At 48.2% G+C, this 22,141-nt stretch overlaps 1 protein-coding gene across 6 annotated transcripts in view; it reads right to left on the bottom strand.

Moving 5' to 3' along the window:
- The window catches only part of Fgf1 (fibroblast growth factor 1 (acidic)), a 94,225-nt gene that overhangs the window by 50,713 nt on the left and 21,371 nt on the right, over positions 1-22,141 (bottom strand). The window contains exon 1 of one of the 6 annotated variants that reach the window (XM_013512346.1): positions 8,158-8,239. The exons of 4 other annotated variants lie outside the window; for them this stretch is intronic. Coding sequence is in view for 1 of the 2 variants with exons in the window: in XM_013512345.1 (XP_013367799.1) it covers positions 4,531-4,795 (265 nt within the window). In the remaining variant the exon portion in view is untranslated. Of the gene's footprint in view, positions 1-2,395; positions 4,796-8,157; positions 8,240-22,141 lie in introns of those variants that run through there. One more of the 6 variants, XM_013512345.1, reaches the window with a different exon arrangement.

Here is a 22,141-nt window from a genome sequence, read left to right as displayed (position 1 = left end):
GGATGGTGCTGTCTACCCTTTTGAACTTTTTTTACTTTTTATATATGTTTTAACAGACATTTTAAAAAAAATTAAATTTCTTTAAAAACCTACAGAGTAGTGTTTCTCATAGTATGGACTCAGGAACAGTACAATCAGAATTACATGGAGCCTTTGTCCTCAGCTGCAGACTTCTACCCACCTCGGACGACTGAGTCAGGGTCTTCAGGGCTGAGCCCGGGGACCGCACTGTGACAAGCTGCCCCATATGAGCCTTAGACATGGTCCAGTGGGAGGCAGTGGGCAGACAGGTGGGGCCAGGGGAAAGGCAGGAGCAGTGAGCCAGGGCGGGAACAGGGCTGTGGGGAAGGGCTGCAGAGTAGCGCTGATTGACAGCTTTTCTGTGCCAGGCACGTGCCTGGGTGTGACGTACGTCCTGTATCACTTCAAGCAGAACAGTGAGGGAATCTATGGGCTTCATTAGGATAACATAGCAAAAGGTTTCAAAGGACAAGAGAGGTGAACATGGCTGTCGAAACATGGTCTGTGGCTTCTGTCCACAGTGGCCTCAAATACAGCCTCCTCTCTCTGTGACTGTGTGATCTTGGGGAGTGATGCAACCTCTCTGAGCTTCAGTTTCCTCAGCTGCAAAATCATAACAGTACCGCATAGGAATTTTGTGACACCTATGATTTAAGGCACTAAAACTGCTTAACCCAGAACCTCTTGCAGGGCTGGTAAGTGATGGTGGTGGCGGCATAAATGACGCCTGCAACAGTTACTGTGTGACCCTTTTGTAGCCAATACAGGTACATCTTACAGACTTCAGCTCCAAGTATTGCTATTTGAAACACTAAGAGATTCTTAGCGTGGATGTCATTTTAATGTCACTTGATAGACATCCCAAATATGTAATCCTCAATCACTCTTTTATTTTCATAGGAAAATAACACAGAGTCAGCTATGAGATGCAGATTCTAGAAATGCATTATAATGGAAAATGGGGACTTCTTGTGCTTTTGGCTGTGGGAGGCCAAGTCAGAAGGGCAAACACTCTAAACTTTCAGTCACACACACACATTCTCAGCCCTAGCACATGCAGGCCTCACGCCCGCAGTGTGGTCATAGGGCTCCGTGTCCACGCGGTGTCAGCACGGGTCAGTGGCCTTGTGCTCAGAGAGAGGCCAGGGCCCAGGGGTTGTGGCCAGAGCTGGGCCTCTGCCTGCAGACCAAGCACACATGCTAAGACCCCAGAGGTCCCCAGTGCCTTTCCTTCCTAGCCCCCTGCTGTCTTTTCAGAGTCCTTCTTCATCACAGCTGAGGGCAGGCGGTGCGAGCGCTGACTTGATCTGAGTACTAGCTTTGTTTACGAGCTGGGTTACTTAACCTTTGAATTAAAAAAACAGTAGGCTTCATTTTTTTTAAAGCAGTTTGAGGGTCACAACAAAATAGAGCAGAATGTATGGGGAGTTCCCCCTCCCCAGCTCCCAAATGGATTCTCCCAAGATCAACATCCTCCACCATGTTTGATACGGTCCACAGACCTACGTCTCTGTCACCTAGGGCTGTGGTTTACATTATGGCTTGGTGTGCCATCATGGGCTTCGACAAGTGTAGTGACATATATTTACTCTTAGAATATCAAATAGATGATTTCACAGTCCAAAAATCCTCCATGTTCCACGGATTCACCCCTCCCTTCCTCCTAACCACCACGGACAGTTTTCTGCCTGCAGAGTTTCAGTTCTTCCAGAGAGTCATATGGTAGAAATCAGACAGCATCTAGGCTTGTCAGATGGGCTTCTTTCACTTAGTAATAAGTCCAAATTAGGATTCATTCCTCCATGTCTTCTTGTGGCTTGATGGCTCATTTTTTTTTTTTTAGTGCTGAATAATATTCCGTCATGTGGACACGTAACCTCTTTTCAGACCCAGTTTCCTGGGCTGCACGACAGAACTGGGAGAATTAGTAATAAGGACAAACATAAACACTGACTGAGTGCTAGGTCCAGGCACTCTGCTAAGTGTCTCTCTCTGAGTCCTTCCTGCACCCTGCGCAGTGGGCCTTCCTCACACTCACTTTGCAGAGAAAGAAAACGAAGCCCAGGCTGGTTAAATCATTGCTCAAAGCCACATACCCAGGAAGGGGTCAGCCTACAGTTTGAACCCAGCCATTCTGATTCCAGGTCTTAGTACAGACATCCCTTGGGGGAATGTGTCCTGAGAAATGCGTTAGTAGGAGGCTCTGTCATGTGAACACCCTAGAATGTATTTGTACAAACTAAGGCAGCTATCATGTCACTAGCCTTATAGTCTCATGGGCCGCCATTGTATATGTGGCCCATGGTTGACTGAAATGGCATTATTCAGTGCACAGCTATATTTGGGCTACCAACTCCCAGGAAGTTTCTTAATGGTTTTGCATATGGTAAAGATCTGTCACCAAATGGTGTCTCCCGTTATTGTTAATATTTTGAAGTACAGCCATTAACAATATAAGGTCATTGTTCTTCTCTAATGAGGCACAGGAGATGTTCAGACATTATCTACTACTGTGTGGCAAATGGGTTAAAGCACTAGGGCTAATGACTTAGGGTACCGATGCTCTGCAGAGAGTACTGGTGGTTCCTGATTGTCCCTTACCAAGTGGGTTGTCCCGTTCGATGCAATGATGACAGTTATCCCAAAGGCCCCCCATTAGAGGAAGCAGAAGTACCCCAGTGTCCTAGCGGTCTCCACGGGCTTTGCCCTGCACTGCCTGCCTGTTCCCCCAGGGCCACTGCCAGCCTGTGGATCCGGCCCTCATCCCAGCACACAGGCAGCCCCAGAAGCCCTGCGTCTGTTTGAGTCTGGCCAGAGGTGTGGGCGCTTTGGCGCCCGCTGTGACGGCCCTTCCCCGTCATACCCCGTGACAGTACCTGTGTGTCCCCACCGGCCGGCAGTCAGTCTCGGCCTGGGCACATCTGCTCCCTCCCTGTCCCCTCCACTTCCTTCTGCTCTGCTGGATTTCCAGACAGAGTCAAAAATGGGTTCGCATCAAATAAGATTTGTTTTCCTTTGGTGTAATTTTCCATTTATAGCCGGCCTTCTCTTGGGAGGCTTTGTCCTTCCTCTGTCCTGTTTTTTTTCTGGGGATTTGGGATAAACTCTCAGTGGTTTGTTTTGAGCCCTGTGGTCAGCAGCTCAGCCGGTCATTCATTCAGAATGTCTCCCCAAAGCCAGTGGCTACCTTTACAGGAGTTTATGCTAATTTCTGTGGCTTCTGAGACCTGTATGGTGCTGTGCCCATAGAGCCAGTGTGAGCTGTTTAAAAGAAACATCCCCTCCGCTCTGCAGGCCCTCCCCCACAGGGCTGGCCTGGTGAGAAGGACGAGGATGGTAATTACGGTGATAGTTGATACAGACAGCACACTCCTGTGTGATCTGCAGAGGTGAACACACTTCTTCCTGGGAGGTCAGTGCTGTCCAGACCCCCTTTATTACACTGGAGGAAGTGAACACACAGAAGTGAAAACTGTGGTCGCCTAGACCCCTTGAGGGATCTGGCCCTGCTGACTCACTGGCCCAGCGGCCCCTCCCAGCCCTGAGCCATAGCGAACCAAACTTGGTTTGGTCCCTTGAATCCACTATATATCGCAGTCCCTTTGCACACACTCCCTCCTGCCCGGACACTGTTTCCCTTCTCTGGAGCTTATTTACCCTGGCCCATCTTTTAGACCTCAAGTGTACCTTTGTTTTAAAGATGTCCTCCTGGACACCCCCAACACACACACACACACACACCGAGCTCAGCCAGCTACTGCATGGAAGCTCTCACAGCACCACCTGCCTCTGCCCTGTGGCATTGGCTGGGATTTAAGTCCCACTTTTATTTGCACAATTTTCCAATTAACGTCTGGCTTTCCCTCCAGACCATAGCTCCCCAGCTCCATGAGGGCAGAGGCTTGGAAGTGCTGCCCGTGGGCAACTCTCATGGCACTTACCAGGCCCAACCGAAACGGTCTGTTTATCATCTGTCTCATCCCCTGGTCCGTTAATTTCCGAGGGTGGTGTCCAGGTCTTTTTCTAACAGTTCTCAGCTCAGTAAATATTTGTTGAGTTGGACTGAATGAACCACACTTAACTGAAGAGTAACTTGGGAGGGGCCATCTGAAATCTCGGAACTTTTGATGGAACAAGCCCACAAAATACCAACCTTGGTACCATCCTCTTGGAAATTGAAGATGTTTTTAGAGAGCATGTTAGCTTTTTTTAAAAAGCCCAGTTCACTTGTAATGAAGTAGCACATATGTCACTGAACTCTGGAGAGCAGACTAGAAGAATGTAGGACTTGCCCAAAGAAGCATTGTATTGTGGCTGCAATTCCAAAAGAAGTGAGAAGAAAGGCTGTCTGTCCCTCCAGGGTTCATCTGAAGTTTAGTAAAAGTGAAGGCATAAATAATGAGTGGAATCCCATGGGATGCCTATGGAATTTGGTTCTTGTCAGCCCTGGGCTTGTGTCATTTCCTTATCTCTCTTGGGTGACACTGCCTGGCTCATTTGCCAGGGCTGTCATGTGCCATCAACTCCATAAGTGATGTGGCCTGGCTGGAGGGAAACACCCCCTCTCCAGGGATGGATCGACCCTTGGTCTGGCAGATGTGCCCTTGGGTGGGAGGAGGAGGGGAGACGGGGCTTTTCTCCTCTCTGGAGGAGGTGCAGGGTCAGGGGCAAGCAGAGCGACCGGCCTGCTGTTCTCCCTCCAGGGCTTGTGAAGATGGAGCCGGGTAACTGCAGGCTTCCGCATCCATCAGGGCCCGGCCTCAGCTCAGCCCACCTGAGTGCCAAGGGAAATAGTTATTTGGAAAAACTGTTTTCGTTCATGCCGCCTCCTCCTGCCTGTCCTAAGAGATCACAAGCACACTCCTTGGAGGACTGAATGGGCCCCTTGAGGACATTAGAAAGAAGCCGTTTCTGAGAGTGGAGGATTCACCTAGGTCAGTTTAGTAGTGCAGCCAGGAGAAATTAACAGGCAATTTGAAGAACACAGTGAGGCTCCAGTGGGCCATTATGATGCTCTTAGATTTCCACATTTTGCAATAAAATCCCCCTGGTTATCACATGTAAGGCTGAAAGCTGACACCGTTTTCATCTTGCCCACCGCTGGGACGTGCTTCTAGCATAGGAGGCACCCAGCAAGGATTGCACAGGAAGCCCTGAAAAGCTGAGGCTGACCTGAGGTTCTGACAGCTTCCCCGGGGATGACACCCTCAGTCTCACCATGCTCTGTTAAATGCTTCGAGCAGCAACACGTAGCGTTGTTTGCTTCCAGCTCTAGTTCCCACTTATCCAGAATTAAAAAGTTTATTCCTGACAGTTAACAGACATAAGTTAATGGCTTAATTCACATCGAAGAAAGGCATTTAAGAAAAGAAAAAAACTTTAACTACCAAGAAACCATTTCTAGAGGAGGCAAAGCCCTGGGTAACCTGAAAACAGAGCACCAGTGCTGAAAGAGAACATCTTGGGGTTTCAGTGGCTATGGCAGAAGAAAGTCAAAGGTTCCTTGATGTTAGCATTGGAGAGCTAGCCAGCCCTTGGGTAGGCAGGACTCAGGCAGGTGCAGTGGAGCCCGAGGCCAGGAGAGGGCGCGCTGAGCCTAGTGTGCCGCCGCCGAAGTGGTGGTGGGGGCCTTGCAAAGAAGCTGTCTTAGATTTCAACATCTTTTTTTTCTGCATGGTTTTGTGTTCTCTGCAGGACGAGAAAGAGTTTTACCCGATCTATGCCAAATAATGATTTGATGACTTCACATATTAAATACTAAATCCCAGGAATATAATCGCCCTGCAATTTGTGAGCGAATTTCCCACACTGTAACTCTTTTAGCAGCTTAAATGTGCCCTGGGGAATCACCATCTTCTTCAAACCCTGGCTCTAGGCATCCGTATTCAGGAGTTGAGTGAGAGTTACTCAGGCATAAATGCAACCTCTCACAGCATCTTGATTAAAAAGGAAGCTCTATACTCATCAGTGTGTGTGTGTACACACAGATGGGAGAGGGCCGGGGTAGGCAAGGAGGCAGTCACATTTTATTTTGATACTGTAGGTATTTTCCTAATGTTTTGTTTTGTTTTATTTTGTTTTTTGAGAGAAGGTCTCACTCTATAGTTCAGGCTGGCTTTGAACTTACTGTGTGGCCCAGACTGGCCTCAAACTCCAGGTGATCCTCCTTCCTCAGCTTCCTGAGTACTGGGATTATAGGTGTGTGCCCCCATACCTGGATTGGTATTTTTCTAATTTAAAGGAAAACAACACTTTTAAACAGCACTTTTAAAGCCCCCTAAAGAGAGGGCACGAATGCTGTTCACTGACCTCTCCCTTTAGCCCCAAACATGCTAAGTCCCTTCCACCTGAGGTTCTTCCACCCACCTGGGGCTCTTCCCCTTGCCCTTTGCCCCTCCTCCGTACTGCTGAGCTTCCTGCAGGGAGCGGGAGGTTTCCTACTCATCTCATGCTCTCTTGCTTCCTCTAACTGTCACAGAGCCCACCCTTATGCTGGCTGTCACCAGGTCTCCACCACGCACTCACAGTTTCTCGCCCCAGTGGGCGCTAGGACTTTTAGTCGCACTTCAGAGATTATGCGAGTTTCACCATGAGCACTGGCTTGTAGACTTCGGGCATGGTCTGCCTTCCTTCACCTGTCCTGGATGAAAGGCCTGCCGAGGCTTCTTTTTCTTTAGCCACGCTTTGAAATGTGGCTTCCCCAGGGGGTCTGTCCTAGGTCATCTCTCTTAGAGTATGTGTCTGTCTCAGCTTCTTCAGAGCCTACTGCGTCTCCCAAATGCCGTCCTGTGCCTCCACCCCAGACTGCAAAGACACAGCCCTGTCAGCACCAAGAAGCCTTCCTAGACACTCAGTAAACACATCCCACGGGGAGGCCCACGTCCTCCTCCTCCTGTCACCTCAGCTGGGTTGACGGCAGGCAGAGTGGTTACAAGGTAGCACCCGCTTCAGAGTCATATTCCCCTTGCCTCAGTCATACTGCACCCCCCCCCACACAGTTCTACCTAAATAGCTACTCAATGTTCCTTCCCTTTCATCAGTGTCTTAGCGCAGATCAAGACATTCTCAATCTGGATCCATGGCAATTGCTTCTACTTTTTCTCTCTGTAACTTATTCCTCTTAATTCATCCACAGTATAACCATCCTTGTCTCCTTAAGCCACAGATCTGACCACTCTTTGCCCTTGATCACATTTCCTATGTTACTTCTCATCGGGCACAAACCAAACTTCTTAGCTTGCCAGCCAAAACTCCACATGATCTGGTTATAGCGTGCATTCGTACAGGCAGCAAACTAGGCACACACGACGGGTCAGGCCTGGAGATACTTCTGTGAATTAGAGAGCTATGGCACCTGCCTTGATGGATCCCATCACAGCAGGGCTCTACAGACAGTGTGCACACGTGCAAACGAAAGAGGAAGGGACAAAGGAAAATTGCACGTTGTGCTTTGGAGGATATGTCCTTCAGTACCAAAAAACCAAGTCAGAGAATAAACAAGACCAACAGGCAAGACCCCTCGGAGAGGGGGTTGTGAGCTGGGACAGGAGGAAGGGCCGGAGCAAGATGCAGAAGACCTCCCTCAGGGCCTGTTCATGCTGCGCTCTGAGGGGCATCCTCCCTGACTCCGTGCTCCTTACAGGGAAGAGCTCTCTGGTCATTTGAGTACCCAGTACCTGGCACGGTAGGCTTGATAATTATGAGATAAAAAGCTGGCTGGCCGGCTGGCGAGATGGACGGAGGGGTAGTTAGTTGGGTGTACATACTCTCAGCCAGGTTGGGTGTAATGTTTTCGGGGACAGTTAAGTAACCAACAGCACCGAAGCCTTGAGTATAGTGGCACTGGCTCGCATGGGGGAAAGAATGGCTCGATTGAGTTCACTTCTCTGCCACTTTGGTTACCTGTCAGTTTTCTACTTAAACATCATGATGGTTGTGAAATGAGCACAAAGGTTTTTTTCACATAAAAAGCAATAGCATTTTTGTATTTTTCTTCAGTGAACAGCTCTTAACCAGAGCTGGCTTCAGCTCTAAGGGGACTCTGAGAGCAGAATAACCAGAGGCGGTGGATAGAGGGGCTGAGTGCCTGGCCCTGTGGTTAGAACGCTGGGTTCACACACTGGCCGGGCTACTTACCCAGATCTGGGGACGCTTCACCAAGCCCCCAGTTTCTTTAGCTGAGACATATGAACAACAGTACCCGCTTTCAGAGGGCTACTCGGAGAACTTGAGGGCACAGGCAGGGCCAGTATTAGAGGATGGCCATTTCCTTAGCCTGGCCTGTCCACGGGCCTCCCATGCATCTGAAAGAATCACAGCCAAAGATGACAAAGGGCATGCACTTTGGACTGTTTTTCCGGTTGAAAGGGAGAGATTCTCCAGCTGAGTGCTCCTTGACTTCAGAGCAGGCTGAGAGCGGCCACCGCCGGCAGTGCTGGTGGGTCTGTGTCTCATCTCCCTGTCTCCGTGTGGGCTGGTTTGCGGCCGAGCCAGCCAGGGCCAGACCCTGGGACAGTGCCACAAGTTCCTTCGCACCGTGTGGCCCTGGTTTTTCTTAGTTTGTCTGTAGTTGGGGCTTCTTCACACAACCACACCTGTTAGGTAGCTAAAAACATCTTTATTCTCACCCTAGGTGAGAATTGAAGTGGTCCTGGGAGGTAGCACTGAGACCCTCGGATTCCTCCCCTATCTGAGGTGGCACCTGGCTGTAGGAGGAGTAGGGGGTCACTCAGCCTTTCCCCAGAAGGAAAGAACTGAGATCTTCTGTACAGGGTCCTCTGAGGCCCAGCTCTCCAGCATGGGCCCTTGGCCTGCTATGCTCTGCCCACCCCTTGACCTTTATGAGTCAAGTTGGGGCTGCTGGTCTCTCTCCTGGCTGGGTCATGGCCCAGGGCGGCGTCTTGGCCGACCAGCTCTTGCTGGCCATGGGCCTCTGCCTCCCCACCCGGGAGGTCTGCCCTGCCCCCGCTGTGGGGTCACCCCACAATGCCTCTGTGCTTGGAACCCCAGTATCGTGTGGGGTCAGCACCAAAATCCACCCACTCACTCACCATCGCATCACACCCCTTTAACCCCGTGTTGCAGGACCACCTTGTCCTCAGCGTCCCCTCCACTCTCTGGGTGTTTCTAAAGCCAAAGCACACATGTATATAAATATGCAATCATCCTATCTTCTTTGCAGACTCCATCTTTGGGGCTAACCCTTGCACTACCCCTGTGGTACAAACTCTACCGTCTGTCTGTCAGGCCTCATCCTCACATGTGAAATGGGAGCACCAGCCATTTCACACATCTTCCTGCAAATCTTAGAAGTTGATCCAACTGTCTTTTTCCTATGTTCCCCCTTTCTTCTCTGGCTCCAGGTGACAGGTCTCTTGGCCCAGCCTCTGGGAAGGGTGCCCCATGGTTGGGGTACAAAGGGGTGAAAATACATTGCTTCATATTTGCAAAATATTTCCCTCATGGCACCATTCCTGGAGTATGCCTGCCGTAGGTAACAGAACTGACATCCTTCAAGGCGTACTTCCTTTTTCCTCTTGTAGTTATGTTCATTCAGCAAACGTTACTGAGCACCAACAACATGCAGGCACTGTGCTGGGAACCCAGTCAGCAGCCGCTGCACAGACCTAATACAGATGTTCTCATCTCCACATAAAAAGATGCTTGACATCATTAGCCACCGGGGAAATGCAAATCAAAAGCGCAGTCTTAACAGGATGGCTTTAATGAAACAGGCAGACAATGATAAGTGTTGACAAGGATGTGGAGAAATTGGAGCCCTCATCGCTGGTGGGAATGCACAATAGTGCCTCCACTGTGGAAAACAGTTTGGCCGTTCTTCAAATGGTGAAGCATAGAGTTGTCACATGACCCAATGACCCCACATCTAAGTGTACGCCTAAGAGAAGTGAAAATATACAAAAGTAGGTCTACTATGTTCACAAAATTCTTCATAATAGACAAAAAATAAGAATACCCCAAATGTCTATCAAATGATAAATGGATAAAGAAAGCCTTACAACAGACTATTAGCTATAAAAAGAAATGAACACAACATGGTGAACCTTGAAGACATTATGCGAGATGGAAGAAGCCAATCACAAAAAGACTCCAAGTTTGTGTGGTTCCATTCATATGCAGTGTTCAAAGTAGGTAAATCCATAGAGACAGGAAGTAAATTAGTGGTTGCCAAGGGCCAGTGGAAAGGGAAATGAATAGGGAATGACTGCTTTAAAGGTATTTTTAAGGGGCTTAAACTGTCCAGAAATTAGATAGTGTGAATGTACTGAAAGGCATTGATCTGCACACTTTCAATGGTGAGCTGTATGGAATATGAATTACATCTCAATAATGCTGTTCAGAAATGTCCTTATCTCATTCTCTGATTTTCTCTTTTTGCCAATTTCTTAGCTTTCTTGAACAAATGTGAATTTCATTTGGAGACTTTCTCCAACATAGTGATTAGAATCTGATATTAAATGGACACCAATATAATGCTTTTTAAAGAGCCATTTTTCCATTAGAAGGTAAGGTTGAAGAGGACAGAGATCTTTGTTTTGTTCTCGCTTCTACCCATCATGCTTAACATAGGATCCAACATATAGAGGGATCTCAATGCACATTTGTTGAATGAATGAATGAGTGAATGAGTGAATGAATGCCTGGGTGGTGCTCATAGAGCAAAGGGACACGTGGTCCCAGTCACGGCTGCTGGTCGTTCCTCCACCCAGCACATCCGTCTGTGGCCACCTCAGTGTGTGGAGGGCATGGGTGGTGCAGACGTGTCTCTGCCCTGGGCATTTAGAACAAAGGAAATATGAATTGAGCCGTTTTCATACGTCCATCAAACACTGAAAGCAAATATCTAACATTTAATATGGGTTCTGTATATTGAATTTGTAAGTTGTTTTCAAGTTCTTCTCCATGCGGCTTGGCAGGAAAGTGAGGCTGAGTCGAGGCTTATGCAAAGAAAGAGAAGGGAGATGCTTAGGGGCAGAGGATGGGTGAGAAGAAGGGCTATTAGGAAAATTTCCAACAGAGGAGTTTTGCCAGTTAGCTAGCATTTTCAAGTTGTAATTTCTGTGCTGTGCTGCAACAGGGGGTAAAACCAGGACGAGTGAAGTGCCATGTCCTGTGTCCCCTCCTTCATCTAGGGTCGGGGAAGGCTTTGCAGAGAGGTGTGACTGGCAAGGGTGACTCAGCGGCTGAGAGGGGAGAGAACCAGGCTGTCTTAAAGAGCTGGAAGAGTTAATGAAGTAGAATCGCCTTGGAATTGCCGTGGAAAATCATGGGCGGACAGCCAAGAGGTCAAGACAGGAGGCGAGGAGATGCGCGGTGACGACATGAGTTGGAAGCCCAGAAGCAAGCTGGGCGGTGGGGATGGAGGCCTTGGGGTCAAAACAAGAGCAAAGTCACTCCTCCAGCTGATGACTTTCCAAAATGCGGCCCCTTTGTTGCACCTCTGTCTTTCCCCATATTTTCATCTTAACATGCAGTGATTTTAGGGAATCTTTCAGGAGAAGGGGAATGCACAGGGCTGGGAGGTGATTATGATGGGAACGAGGCTCTTGAAGAAGGCAGGGTGAGGCTGAGAAGTTAAGATGCTTGGAGAAATGGGAGGAGGCAAGGGAGACGTGGGAAGAGTACAGTTCAAGGTCAAGGATGATGCGACAAAGTCTGGCACACATCACACATGAGTTTGGGAAAGGGGAGAGAGAGATGGGTTAGAACAAGAATCTAGACTGAGGATGCTGTGAACCGGGAAATGAGTGGCTAAAGCTCCAGGACATCCTGAAGGCTTCACCTGACATCACAACAAAGGACACATCCGAGAGCCTGGGGGAGTCTGAGGTACCAAGTGAACCCAGGGAAGGGAAGCAAGGCAGGTTTTTCCCTTCTCCCTTCACCTTGCTGCCTCCATCATGTTTCTGTTTGTCAACTCCTTCAGCAGGAGCAGGTGACAAAGATGGCCCTTGTCCTTCTGAGGCGGTGTGGCTGGCTGGATGAGGGCAGGGAGTTTGGGCCCAGGAAGTTGGAAAGATAGACCCAGGCTCTGCAGCTCACTAGCTCTAGGCTACAGACAGTGGACACTGAAGCTACTGCTCTAAGCCCTGGGTCTCTTTTTCAAAAGCAGGGATGCTGTGGGCATGCAGTGACACAGTAGAGGCAGGGCTCCTAGCCCAGCATGGCACCTAAGATTGAGCCTCAGATGCACATATTGTTAGAGTTTGAACGTCTTGAAAAATCAAACTATGTAGCACTTTTTCCTAGTGGCACACAAAGTGATGGTGTGTCATAACTCATGGCAACTTAGGTTTGATAAAGTACACAGGGAGACATCCAGGAAGTGACTGTTGGGTGTTTGGTGGTGGTTCTGCCTGTGTTTGAGTCATGGCATCGTTGACATCTGAGGGTCTCCTCTTTTCTCCAGGCTGCTTAAGCCTTTTCTCTGGTAGCTGGTGTTCTGGAGTCAGCCCAGCTGAGGGCAAATCTCAGCTCCACTAGTACTGCCTGCGAGAACTGGACTCAGATCCACTGGTACTGTCTGCGAGAACTGGACTAGCCAGCATTAGCTCACTGGACCTCAGTCTCCTTTTCTCTACAGCAGGGATAGCAATGTTACTCGTAGGGTTACTGTAAGGATAAAATGTGATAACATTATGCAAAGTTTTTACTATAGTGCTGCACTGTATAAGTTAAATAATGATATGAATTATTAAACAATAGTACCTTATTATCTTTTGGGGAGAAATTCGAGGTAGGGTCTTGTTATATAGTTTAGACTGGCCTTGAACTTTCTATGTAGCCCAGGCTGGCCTTGAACTCACAGTGGTCCTCCTGCTTCAGCCTCCCAAGTGTTGAGAAAACAAGTGTGCACCACCAGGCCCTGCTATTACATATTATACAGAGAGTTCTTATTAGTATTATTCCCAAGAGACCCTGGGAGCCCCCCCCACAAAGTACCCAGCTGGGGCCTACATGGGAAAAGATGTCAGAACCCAAATCACCCCTTAAGCTCTGCCTCAGCGTCAGGGACCCAGGTGCCCATCTCCCCTTTCACGCCTGTCCCTACCTGTCCACCTGCTGTCTGTCTGCCATCCTCCATTCTGAACCAGGCTTCCTGTACCCGCAGCGCTCCCTCCTTAGGACTCTGGTCGCTGGACTCGTTACTGCACAACTGTTTATCTTGGAGAGACGGCCGCTCCCTCCTCCTCAGGAAAGGCCACCACACAGCCTGGCTGGGCTTTCTCTGGCAGTGATTGACCCCCTCCCCCCCAGCCATCTTCCCATTTCCTCCGCACCCCTGCTCGCTTCATCCAGCTGGCTGCCTCTGTCCTTGCCAGAATTTTCGGGAAACTCAGTGATGTAAGAAATGGCGTTTTCTCCTCAAAGCCTCTCACCTCTCCCTAGTAGGCCTTGTCTGTCACTACTGGTGAAGCTTTACGTTTGTAATGTCGGAACGTCTTGGTATCCTCAGATACCTGCAGTCCTTCCCCATCCAAAGTTCTCCTGAGGCCCGGGGAGTGTGGCTCAGGCTCCCTTCTCCAGTGTGACAAAGAGCTGTCCCTGCGGGGAGGCCAGGGAGGCTGCAAGCAGACGGTCTCCACCTACTCTGTCTCATCATCTCATGAGTACTGAAGATGGAGCTCATGGCTTCTCCCCAGCTTGGCTCTCTGCAAACCCTCTCTTCAAGGTGAGGCCCCTCCTGCAGCCTGTCTTTTATAACTGCCCTGCTTTGCCACCAAAAGCCCAGAGTCAGGAAATCCACAGGCCTCTCTAGCATGGCGTCTGATAAAGTCTTGGACTTGGCTGAATGAAGCTTAGCTCCAGGCTCAGCTCGAGGTGCTGTTACCATGGGGTTGGACCTGTAATAGAACCCTGGGCCCAGCACATGCCCCTGGGAGGCTGTGGAATAAGAATATGACTGCAATGGTCTAGGGAACATGTCTAGTACCCATTTCTCAAAGCTTGTTTCTGCCCCTGTAAAATCGTATCACACATAGGGTAGTGCACCAAGTAGGATGTGGTGTAAGGTTCATGAGATCCAGCGGCAGTGTGGCCTTGTTGAATTAGAGGTGAAAAAGTACAGTGTGTTAGACAAGATTCCCACTATTCCTCAGCAGTCTGTCCCGCTGCCTGTCTGACATGTCCCCCAAAATGTGGCCCCTCAGCCAGGATGTGGAGGACACGGTGGCATATGAACACATCTATGCTATAGATGAGACGGCCAAACTCAAGCAAAGCAAAACTCTAAAGCAAGGAAAGGCTGTCTCTCTTTAGTCCTTTTCTGCTGCTGTAACAGTACCACTGACTAGTGAATTTATAGAGAAGGAAGGTTTCTTTCAGCTCATGCTTCTGTGTAGGGGGTCCAGGGTTGAGGGCTGCATCTGATGAGGACCTTCTAGCTGGTGGGGACTCTGCAGCCTAGAGACAGAGCGCAGGTGGCGGGGATGTGTACCAGAGACAATGTGGAATTGACTACAGACCACACAGGACAGAACGCCTTAACCCACAGGATCCATTATTCCACAAGGATCCAAGAAGCCTGCATGACGCAGTCACCTCTTAAGGGTCCCACCTGGTCACCCCTCTGAATAACTCACAATGGGGACTAAGTTTCCATGTGAGTTTGGATGGTGACATCAAACCACAGCTGCCACCACCTTCTCAGTCCCTCTCAGGCTGGTGGGGAAAGAAAGGGAGAGAGAGGAGCAGACAGTCCTCCGGCTGTCAACGTCAGCATTGCAGGGTCGCAGGCTTTGGGGCTCTCAGAGGTCCAGCCCTGGGCTCTGTTCTCCCAGGCTTTCTGGGGCTCACTGCCACCTCATTCACACCCCCTACTGTCCATGTCCCAGACAGGAATGGAGGAAGTGCCTGGGCTGGTGGCTGTCTGAGTGCAGCAGCCTGGGCAGCCAGCCCTTTGCCTTTCCCAGCTTTCCCACCCTCACTGGCCCTTCTGGCCTGCTCCTGCTGTGACTAGGGAGGCCACAGAGGTCCTGTCCAGACCGAGAGGCCACCGCCTGCCTGTCCCCATAAAGGCAGGCTTGTCTGGTGCCGAGCAGGGAGGCCATGGCGGAGCCTCGGGCCACACCAGTCTTCTCCCCTAAGGAAGCAGGCAGGTCCAGTGCAGTGACGGAAGAGGAGGGTGACCTTGTTAAATGCCCCACTTAGCTTGGTAGAAGTAGCTACATGACAGGCGAGTTCTTTGCTTTGGGAGCCTGGGTCTACCAGGGCTGGGGGATGGGGCGTGCTCCCACCCAAATCCAATCAGACCCAATCAGTTTGGATTTAACAAACTGCCATCTAACCCTGTGCCACCAAGCCAGCCAACATGTTTAGGCTTTCTCTGGAAGTTATTGCTTCCATTTTGTAGTTAATAAGTGTAAGAGAAGGTGTAGCCACTAAGAGTCCTACATCTGTCATGTCTCAGTGACTCTCACTTGTCGCATGACCTTGAAGAGACTGCCCTAGGCTTCCTGTCCCTTTTTGCTTCACGAGCCACCCCTGTGAAGAATATTGTGAATAAGGAACCTGGCCAGACACGGTGAGGGAACGAGGGTGGAGTTATGATTAAGGACACAGGCTTTAAAGTAGGGCTTCCTGCATTTAAATCCGGAAAGTCATTGTACCTCTCTGAGCTTCAGCTACTTCACTTATAAAAGCAGACCAGTGCTGGGCACCAGCCTGAGTGTGCGTTACCCAGATGCCGAACGAGAGTGCAAGTGAAGTTCTCAGCACAATGCCCTGCTAATAAATAAAATGCATTATAGCAGCTCATAATTATAGCTATCATTTTTGTCGTTCTGATTACTCAGGGTGAGTAAGTTCAGCTTCCTGTCCTTGACAGAGGCTGAGAAGCTAAATCATAAACAACAAGTCAGGCTGTGCTAAGTACTGTGAGGCAGGTGCCGAGAGCTGGCGTGGAAGAAGGCTGCGGGGGGCGGGCAGGTTCGTGGAAGGAGGGACAACCAGGCTTTACAGGTGTGGGACAGAATAAAGGAACTGCTTGAGCAAAAGCCTGGGCAGGGGAGGTAGAGGGCATCCTCTCTGGGTGAGTGGCTGAAGCCACTGAGCAGGGGGCTTTCCTGACGTACATCGTTAGTGCAGGCTGGTTTGGAGTCGGGCCATGGAGGGCCTCAAAGGATGCCGTTCCAAGGCGTCCAGGCTTTCATCTGCAAGTAAATAAAGGTGGAGCCAGTGGAACTCTTCTGAGAAGGGAGTTTGGGAAGTGCTCCTGGAAACATTTTATAAGAAAATTTGGGTTACTGATGAGGGTGGGCAGAGACAGAGCAGAGGCCGCATAGGACAGCAACCTGTATTTCTTCTTTGAAAAATTAACCAGTCTCCCAGTCCTGGCTTAATGTTCATCTTCTTCCCTGGACTGTAAGCTAGCCGAGGCCAGGACCCCTGGACTTCCTTTCCTCCGGTGTGGCCCCAGTACCGTCCCTGGGGATGGTCACTTGTTAAATCTAAACAGAGCAGATCTTGACCTTGAAGCATAAAGGAGAAAGGAGAGGGTGGCTTTGAGTCCCCGTGAAGAGGAGGAAGAAGGAACCATCAGACCTGACTCGGCTTGAGTTAGGGCTGGAGGTGCCAGTGCAGAGCTATTTGCTGAGAGAATGGAGAAGCCTATTCATCAGAGCAAATGGAGGCTCTCTGTGGCGTACGGCACGGCTGATCCCCAGGGCAGGCGGTGCAAGTGGGGCTCTGGGGAGAAGCAGAATGGGAGGAAGAGGCAGGGAATTCAGAGCTGAGGGAAACAGGGCTTCTCAGGGGGAGCAACTTGGAGAGAGGTGGACAGAGCAGCCACCCTTCAGTCACCTGCGTGCCTAGAGCACCCCAGCACATCCGGGTGTCTCAGGGGAGAAGCTGCAGGAGTTGGCAAGAAGAGGCCAGGCAGGGAGAAGAGCCCCAGGGCACAGCATCCCAGCACCTGACGGGCGTGTTGGGACTGGGCCACACTGTCCAGAGCCACCAAGAGGCCAAACAAATGGAAAATGGACGCCGGGGCCTCAGGATTGGCCTCCTGCCCCCCAACCCTTCTGCACATGGCCACTAGTGTCCTCCTAAAGGAAAGTCTGCATGCGACAAACCTTACCTCAGCAGCTTTCTCCTGCTTCCTGCTTCTGAGCTCTTAAGGCCCAAAGTCCTTGGCCAAGCATTTAAGGGACTCCAAATCTGGTCTGAACGGCCTCACCTTTTGGCATGTCCTTCCCCATCCCAGCAATCCGAGCAGCTCCTCCTTCCCTGTTGCACACTGAAAATTTCCGTACCTTCACCAGTTGGGTCATGCTGTCCCCTCAGCCCGGAAGACCCTTCTCCATGTTCCGCTATCCTTCTGTCCCTCAGGCTAAATGCTACCTCCATTGCAAGGCCTTGCCGGGCCTCCTTGTAAGAAGGCTCCTTCTTTCCCTCAAGGACCCTCAGTGTGGTACCTAGCAATGATTTCATTCCTTCTCCAGTCAAGTTTTTGGCTTGTCTCTCCCCTCCATGAGCTCATGAAAGCAGAGAACACATGTTATCTTTGACTTCCTTGCCGTGTTTTCTTACTCACAGAAAGCACTCAACAAATACCGGCAAAGCAGACGCCCAGGTTGAGCCCATCTTACCATCAAGTGTGTTAGCTGACCTCTCCAGGCACTCTGATTTTAAGACACACCCTCATGCATACATGCTAAGCCTTCTGAGCATGTCCCATGGCTAGACAGAAGTGGGAAAACTTGGCATGGCCATCAGAAGTGCTTTATCATATGTGCTGCCTAGGACGGTGGTTTAGAGAAATTCCAACAAAATCCCACCATGATCATAAACATACTCATTCCAAAGGCCAGGGATTGGGAGGAAAAAGTTTCTCAACCCTCAGCTTACAAACTCAAAAAGCATCTGTTCATTATCTATCATCTCCCAGTCCTCCCAACAGGCGTGACAGTATTTAGATGAAATTAATATACTGTTTCTTTACTCAATAACTGGCTGTTGCTGTAAGAAAAACATGTGGCCCAGATATGAGCCCAACATGGTCCTGTGATGACACACCTACTGTGTGTCAGTATAGTGTCTGGTACCGTAAATGAGTCTGGTCAGTTCCTTCCGAGGTTGGTTAGAGGTTAGCCATTTTCTGTGTTCTTCTATTAAACAGCAATTTAGGATGGATCTAGACAGTCCTGCTCCTTTTTTCCTCTTTGGCCTCTTTTGCTTTTATTTTAGGAGAGGCAGTTATAAAACACAGCTGGCTCCATGGAAAGGAAGACCACATTCCTGACGCAGCTGTGAACAACAGAATTATTTAAATCTCTCTCTGATTTAACCAACCTGGCTCTTGGTAAGGAAGGGAGAAAAGGATGAATTGTCTTTAACGCTTAGACTTTGACATACCCCTCTCCGAAAGAAACAAAGATACTGTATTTTGAGTGATTTTAAAATCCATTTTCCTTGGATCTTGCAGAATAGCACAGAGGGGGGTCTCCAAAACATGGTGCTGGCAAGAAGTCCCCTCCATTTTCATAACAAACATTTTCTGTAATTTGTTCCCTCAGAAGAGCTTTGTGCGTTTTACCCCCTTACGTCCTCCGAGGTATGAGCCACTTACGTACCGGGAAACTGAGGCTCAGGAAAATGAGCCTGGCTTTGGTCACACAAACACGCACATATATATGAGGAGAAGGTAGTTAGCTGGATGGGTAAAGAGACACAGACAAAACCACAGGGCAATGGGTTGGGGATGTGGCTCAGTGGTAGAGCACTTGCCTAAAACCACAGGGGAAAAACTGGAAAGGTAACAGTATTACAAGTATTTAATACCTCTGCATGACAGGTAAATTTTTTCTTTAGAAGAATTAAATCTAAAATTTTCTATAATGAGATCTGTATCCAAGACTAATTTTTGAGTAACATATACTCATTAACTCAACAATTTCATTAAGCGAGTCGATTCTGAGTATCCACTACATATCCATCTGCCATGCTGTCTTCAAAACAATACAAAAAATAAAACGAGAAAAGACAACACCTTTACTCATATCCTCACTCTGCTAATGTTTGGGATGATCTCCTGCTAGTCTTTTCCAGTTTTTAAAACACATTAGTGGCCAATCCAGATAACACAAGCACCCTGGTATGTAGTTATGCGTCCAATTAGGCTCCAAACCCCAACTTTGCCACTTCTACCATGTGACAGAGTGGCACCCCCCTCTATGCCACTTTTCCATCATCTATAAGGATTGGTACCCCTCCTTGACCTTCTGGAGGGTTAAATGAGTTAATACAATTTGAGTTTCCCCAAGCACCACAAATAATAGCTATTATTATTGTCCTCTATAGAATCTGTACGTGGTGGTTCTGTTTCGTATCCGTGGCTTTCTTCTGAAGAGCAGTAACACAAGAGTGTTTTCCTAAAGAAGAGGGACCATTGTTCAGGTCTTGTGGAAAACTAAGATCATTTAGTCAAAGTAGGTTCTATCAAAGCTGTGAATTTTGTCCTTGGTTTTTTATTATGTTTTATTCCTAGCTGATCAAACAATTCCTCAAGAGGAGTGGATTAGGACCATCTGGCCTCATATCTCAGCAAAAGATGGAAAAGACAGAGAACTACCATGGTATAAAGAGAGAAAGGCAGTTACATACATTTCAGAAAAGTCAAAGGGGCAAATGGTGGACAAAACCTACTTTTCTTTAAAGAGAAAAAAATAGAGATAAACATAAGACAGTTTTGAGAGCCGGGTGTGGTGGCCCACACCTGTAATCCCAGCACTCAGGAAGCTGAGGCAGGAGGACTGTTGGGAATTTGAGGCCAGCCTGGGCTACAAAGTGAGCTCAAGGTCAACCTGAACTGCATAGTGAGACCCTGTCTCAAAAAGACCAAAAAAAAAAAAAAAAAACAAAAAAAAAACAACCAGTTTCATAGCAGGCTAATAGGAGAGTAACAATAATTAATACAGTGTATATTATTGTCTTTATAGTAGTTACTCAGAGTACAAGACACAGGCATGAAATATTGTCCAAACAATGTTAGCACAAACCTTTCTATTCAATGAACTAAGAAAAACTAGCTGTATAATTATATTATCTTGTGTATATACATATATGTATTTTTCTCCTTTTCCTTCCTTTCCCCTTTCTCCCATCAGTTTTTGAACAGTTTCTTCCCTATTCACAATGTCTGCCGTACATTTTAGATCTTATTTAGTCATTCACTTTCTCACACTAGTGAGACAATACAATGTTTATACATGCAGGTCTGATTTATTTCACTTCTGAGTATGGTCTCGAGTTGCATCTATTTTCCTATAAAAGTCTAAAGTTTATCCTCCTTTATGGCTGAGTAGTATTCCATTATATTTAAAAAAAAACCCACATCTTTTTTATCCTTTCCTCGGTTGATGGGCATTTGGGTTGTTTCCAAGAGTTAGCTATTACAAATTTTGCTGCTATAAACATGTGTGCACATATATTGCTGTGGTATGATGTTTTCGATTCTTCTGGGATGATACCCAGAAGGGGAATAGTTGGGTTGAATAGACATCTAATCCTAGTTTTTAAAGGAATCTTCACACTGATTTCCACACCAGTTTGCACTCCCACCAACAGTGGAGAAGGGTTCCTTTTTCCCCACAGCCCTGCCAGTATTTGTTATTGGTTGATTTCTGGATGATAGCCATTCTTTCTGGGGTGAGATGGACTCTCAGTGTTGTTTTAATTTACATCTCTCAAATGACCAATGATGTTGAACATATTTCATACATTTATTTGCCATTCATATTTCTTTATCTGAGAAGTGTATATTCATCTCAGATGCCCATTTTTGGATTGAGTATTTGAATCTGGGGGGCCTGATTTTTTTCAATTCTTTATATGTTCTAGATAGAAGTCCTTTGTCTGAGGGAGTGTTGGCTAAAATTTTTTCCACTCTATGGGTTTTCTTTTCACTCTGTTGGTGATGTCTTTTGTTGTGCAAAAGCTTTTTAATAAGGTGAGGTCCCATTTGTTGATTCTTTGTAGTATTCCCCATGTGGTCTGGGTTTTGTTCCTGAACTCTTTGCCAGTGCTATGTCTTTAAGATTTCTACCTACTTTCTCTTCCAGTAGATTTAGTGTTTTTGTTTTAATATTTAGATCTTTGATCCATTTTGACTTTAGTTTGGTGCATGGTGATAGCATGGGTCTAGTTTCAGTCTTCAGCATGTGGAAAGCCAGTTTTTCCAGCACCATTTATTAAAGAGGCTATCCTTCTTCCAGTGAACATGTTTGGCCCCTTTGTCAAAGACAAGGTGGCTGAGTGTGTTTGTAGTTGTGTCTGCATCTTCTATTCTGTTCCACTGATCCTTGGGTCTGTTTTTTCGCCAGTACCATGCTGAGTTTATTGCAGTAGCTTTAGACTAATCTAACTTAATTGAGTTTGGAGACCTCATATACATGGTCTCTTATAGGCAATCAAAATTCTGTAGCTTTTCCTGAGCAACCCTGCGACTCTGGCCTTGGTGTTCTAGTCCATCTGATGACTGTAGGACACGGTTGTGTGAAACCTTTGGGAAGAAAATGTTCAGTAACCTGTGAACTCCTGGCACCATCAGCCTTTTTCCTGCTGTGGTTCTGTCCCACTCTAGCCTCAGCTGTGCTCACCTCCTCTGCAGGGCTCTCTAGCCTCCTAATCCACATCCCAGCCTTCCCTCCTGCTCCTCTTAGGGTCAGTTCTCTCAGAAGCCAAGGGACAGTCTTTAAAAGTTCACCACCGTGTGTCACCTCCTGCCTCCAACCTGCCCGGTGACTTTCCACTCCACTCAGGACAAACTCCTATGTCTCTATGTGCCTGCAGGGCCTGCACACACAGCCACTGTGTGCCTCCCCACCCTGTCTTGACCACCTACCCCCTTGTCTGCTGGGCTTTCTGTGTCCTGGCCTCTGTTACATTCTAGAGCACACCCAGCTCTTGCCCACACTCGGGCCTTACGCATGTTCTTCCAACCTGAGTGCAGCCTTTGTCCTGCTCCTTGTATGCATTAGTCCTCATTCTTTGGATCTCTGCTTCTGTGTCACGACCTCAGAGAGGCCCCTTTGCCCATCCGAATGCCTTGTTTGTTCTCTCTATAGCATATATATATATATATATATATATATATATTTTT

The sequence above is a fragment of the Chinchilla lanigera genome, unplaced genomic scaffold (genome assembly GCF_000276665.1).
Source record: "Chinchilla lanigera isolate Chin_1 unplaced genomic scaffold, ChiLan1.0 scaffold00014, whole genome shotgun sequence".
Classification (NCBI taxonomy): Eukaryota; Metazoa; Chordata; class Mammalia; order Rodentia; family Chinchillidae; genus Chinchilla; species Chinchilla lanigera.
Note: the sequence above shows the minus strand (reverse complement) of the source record. Positions and strands in the feature narration are given on the sequence as shown.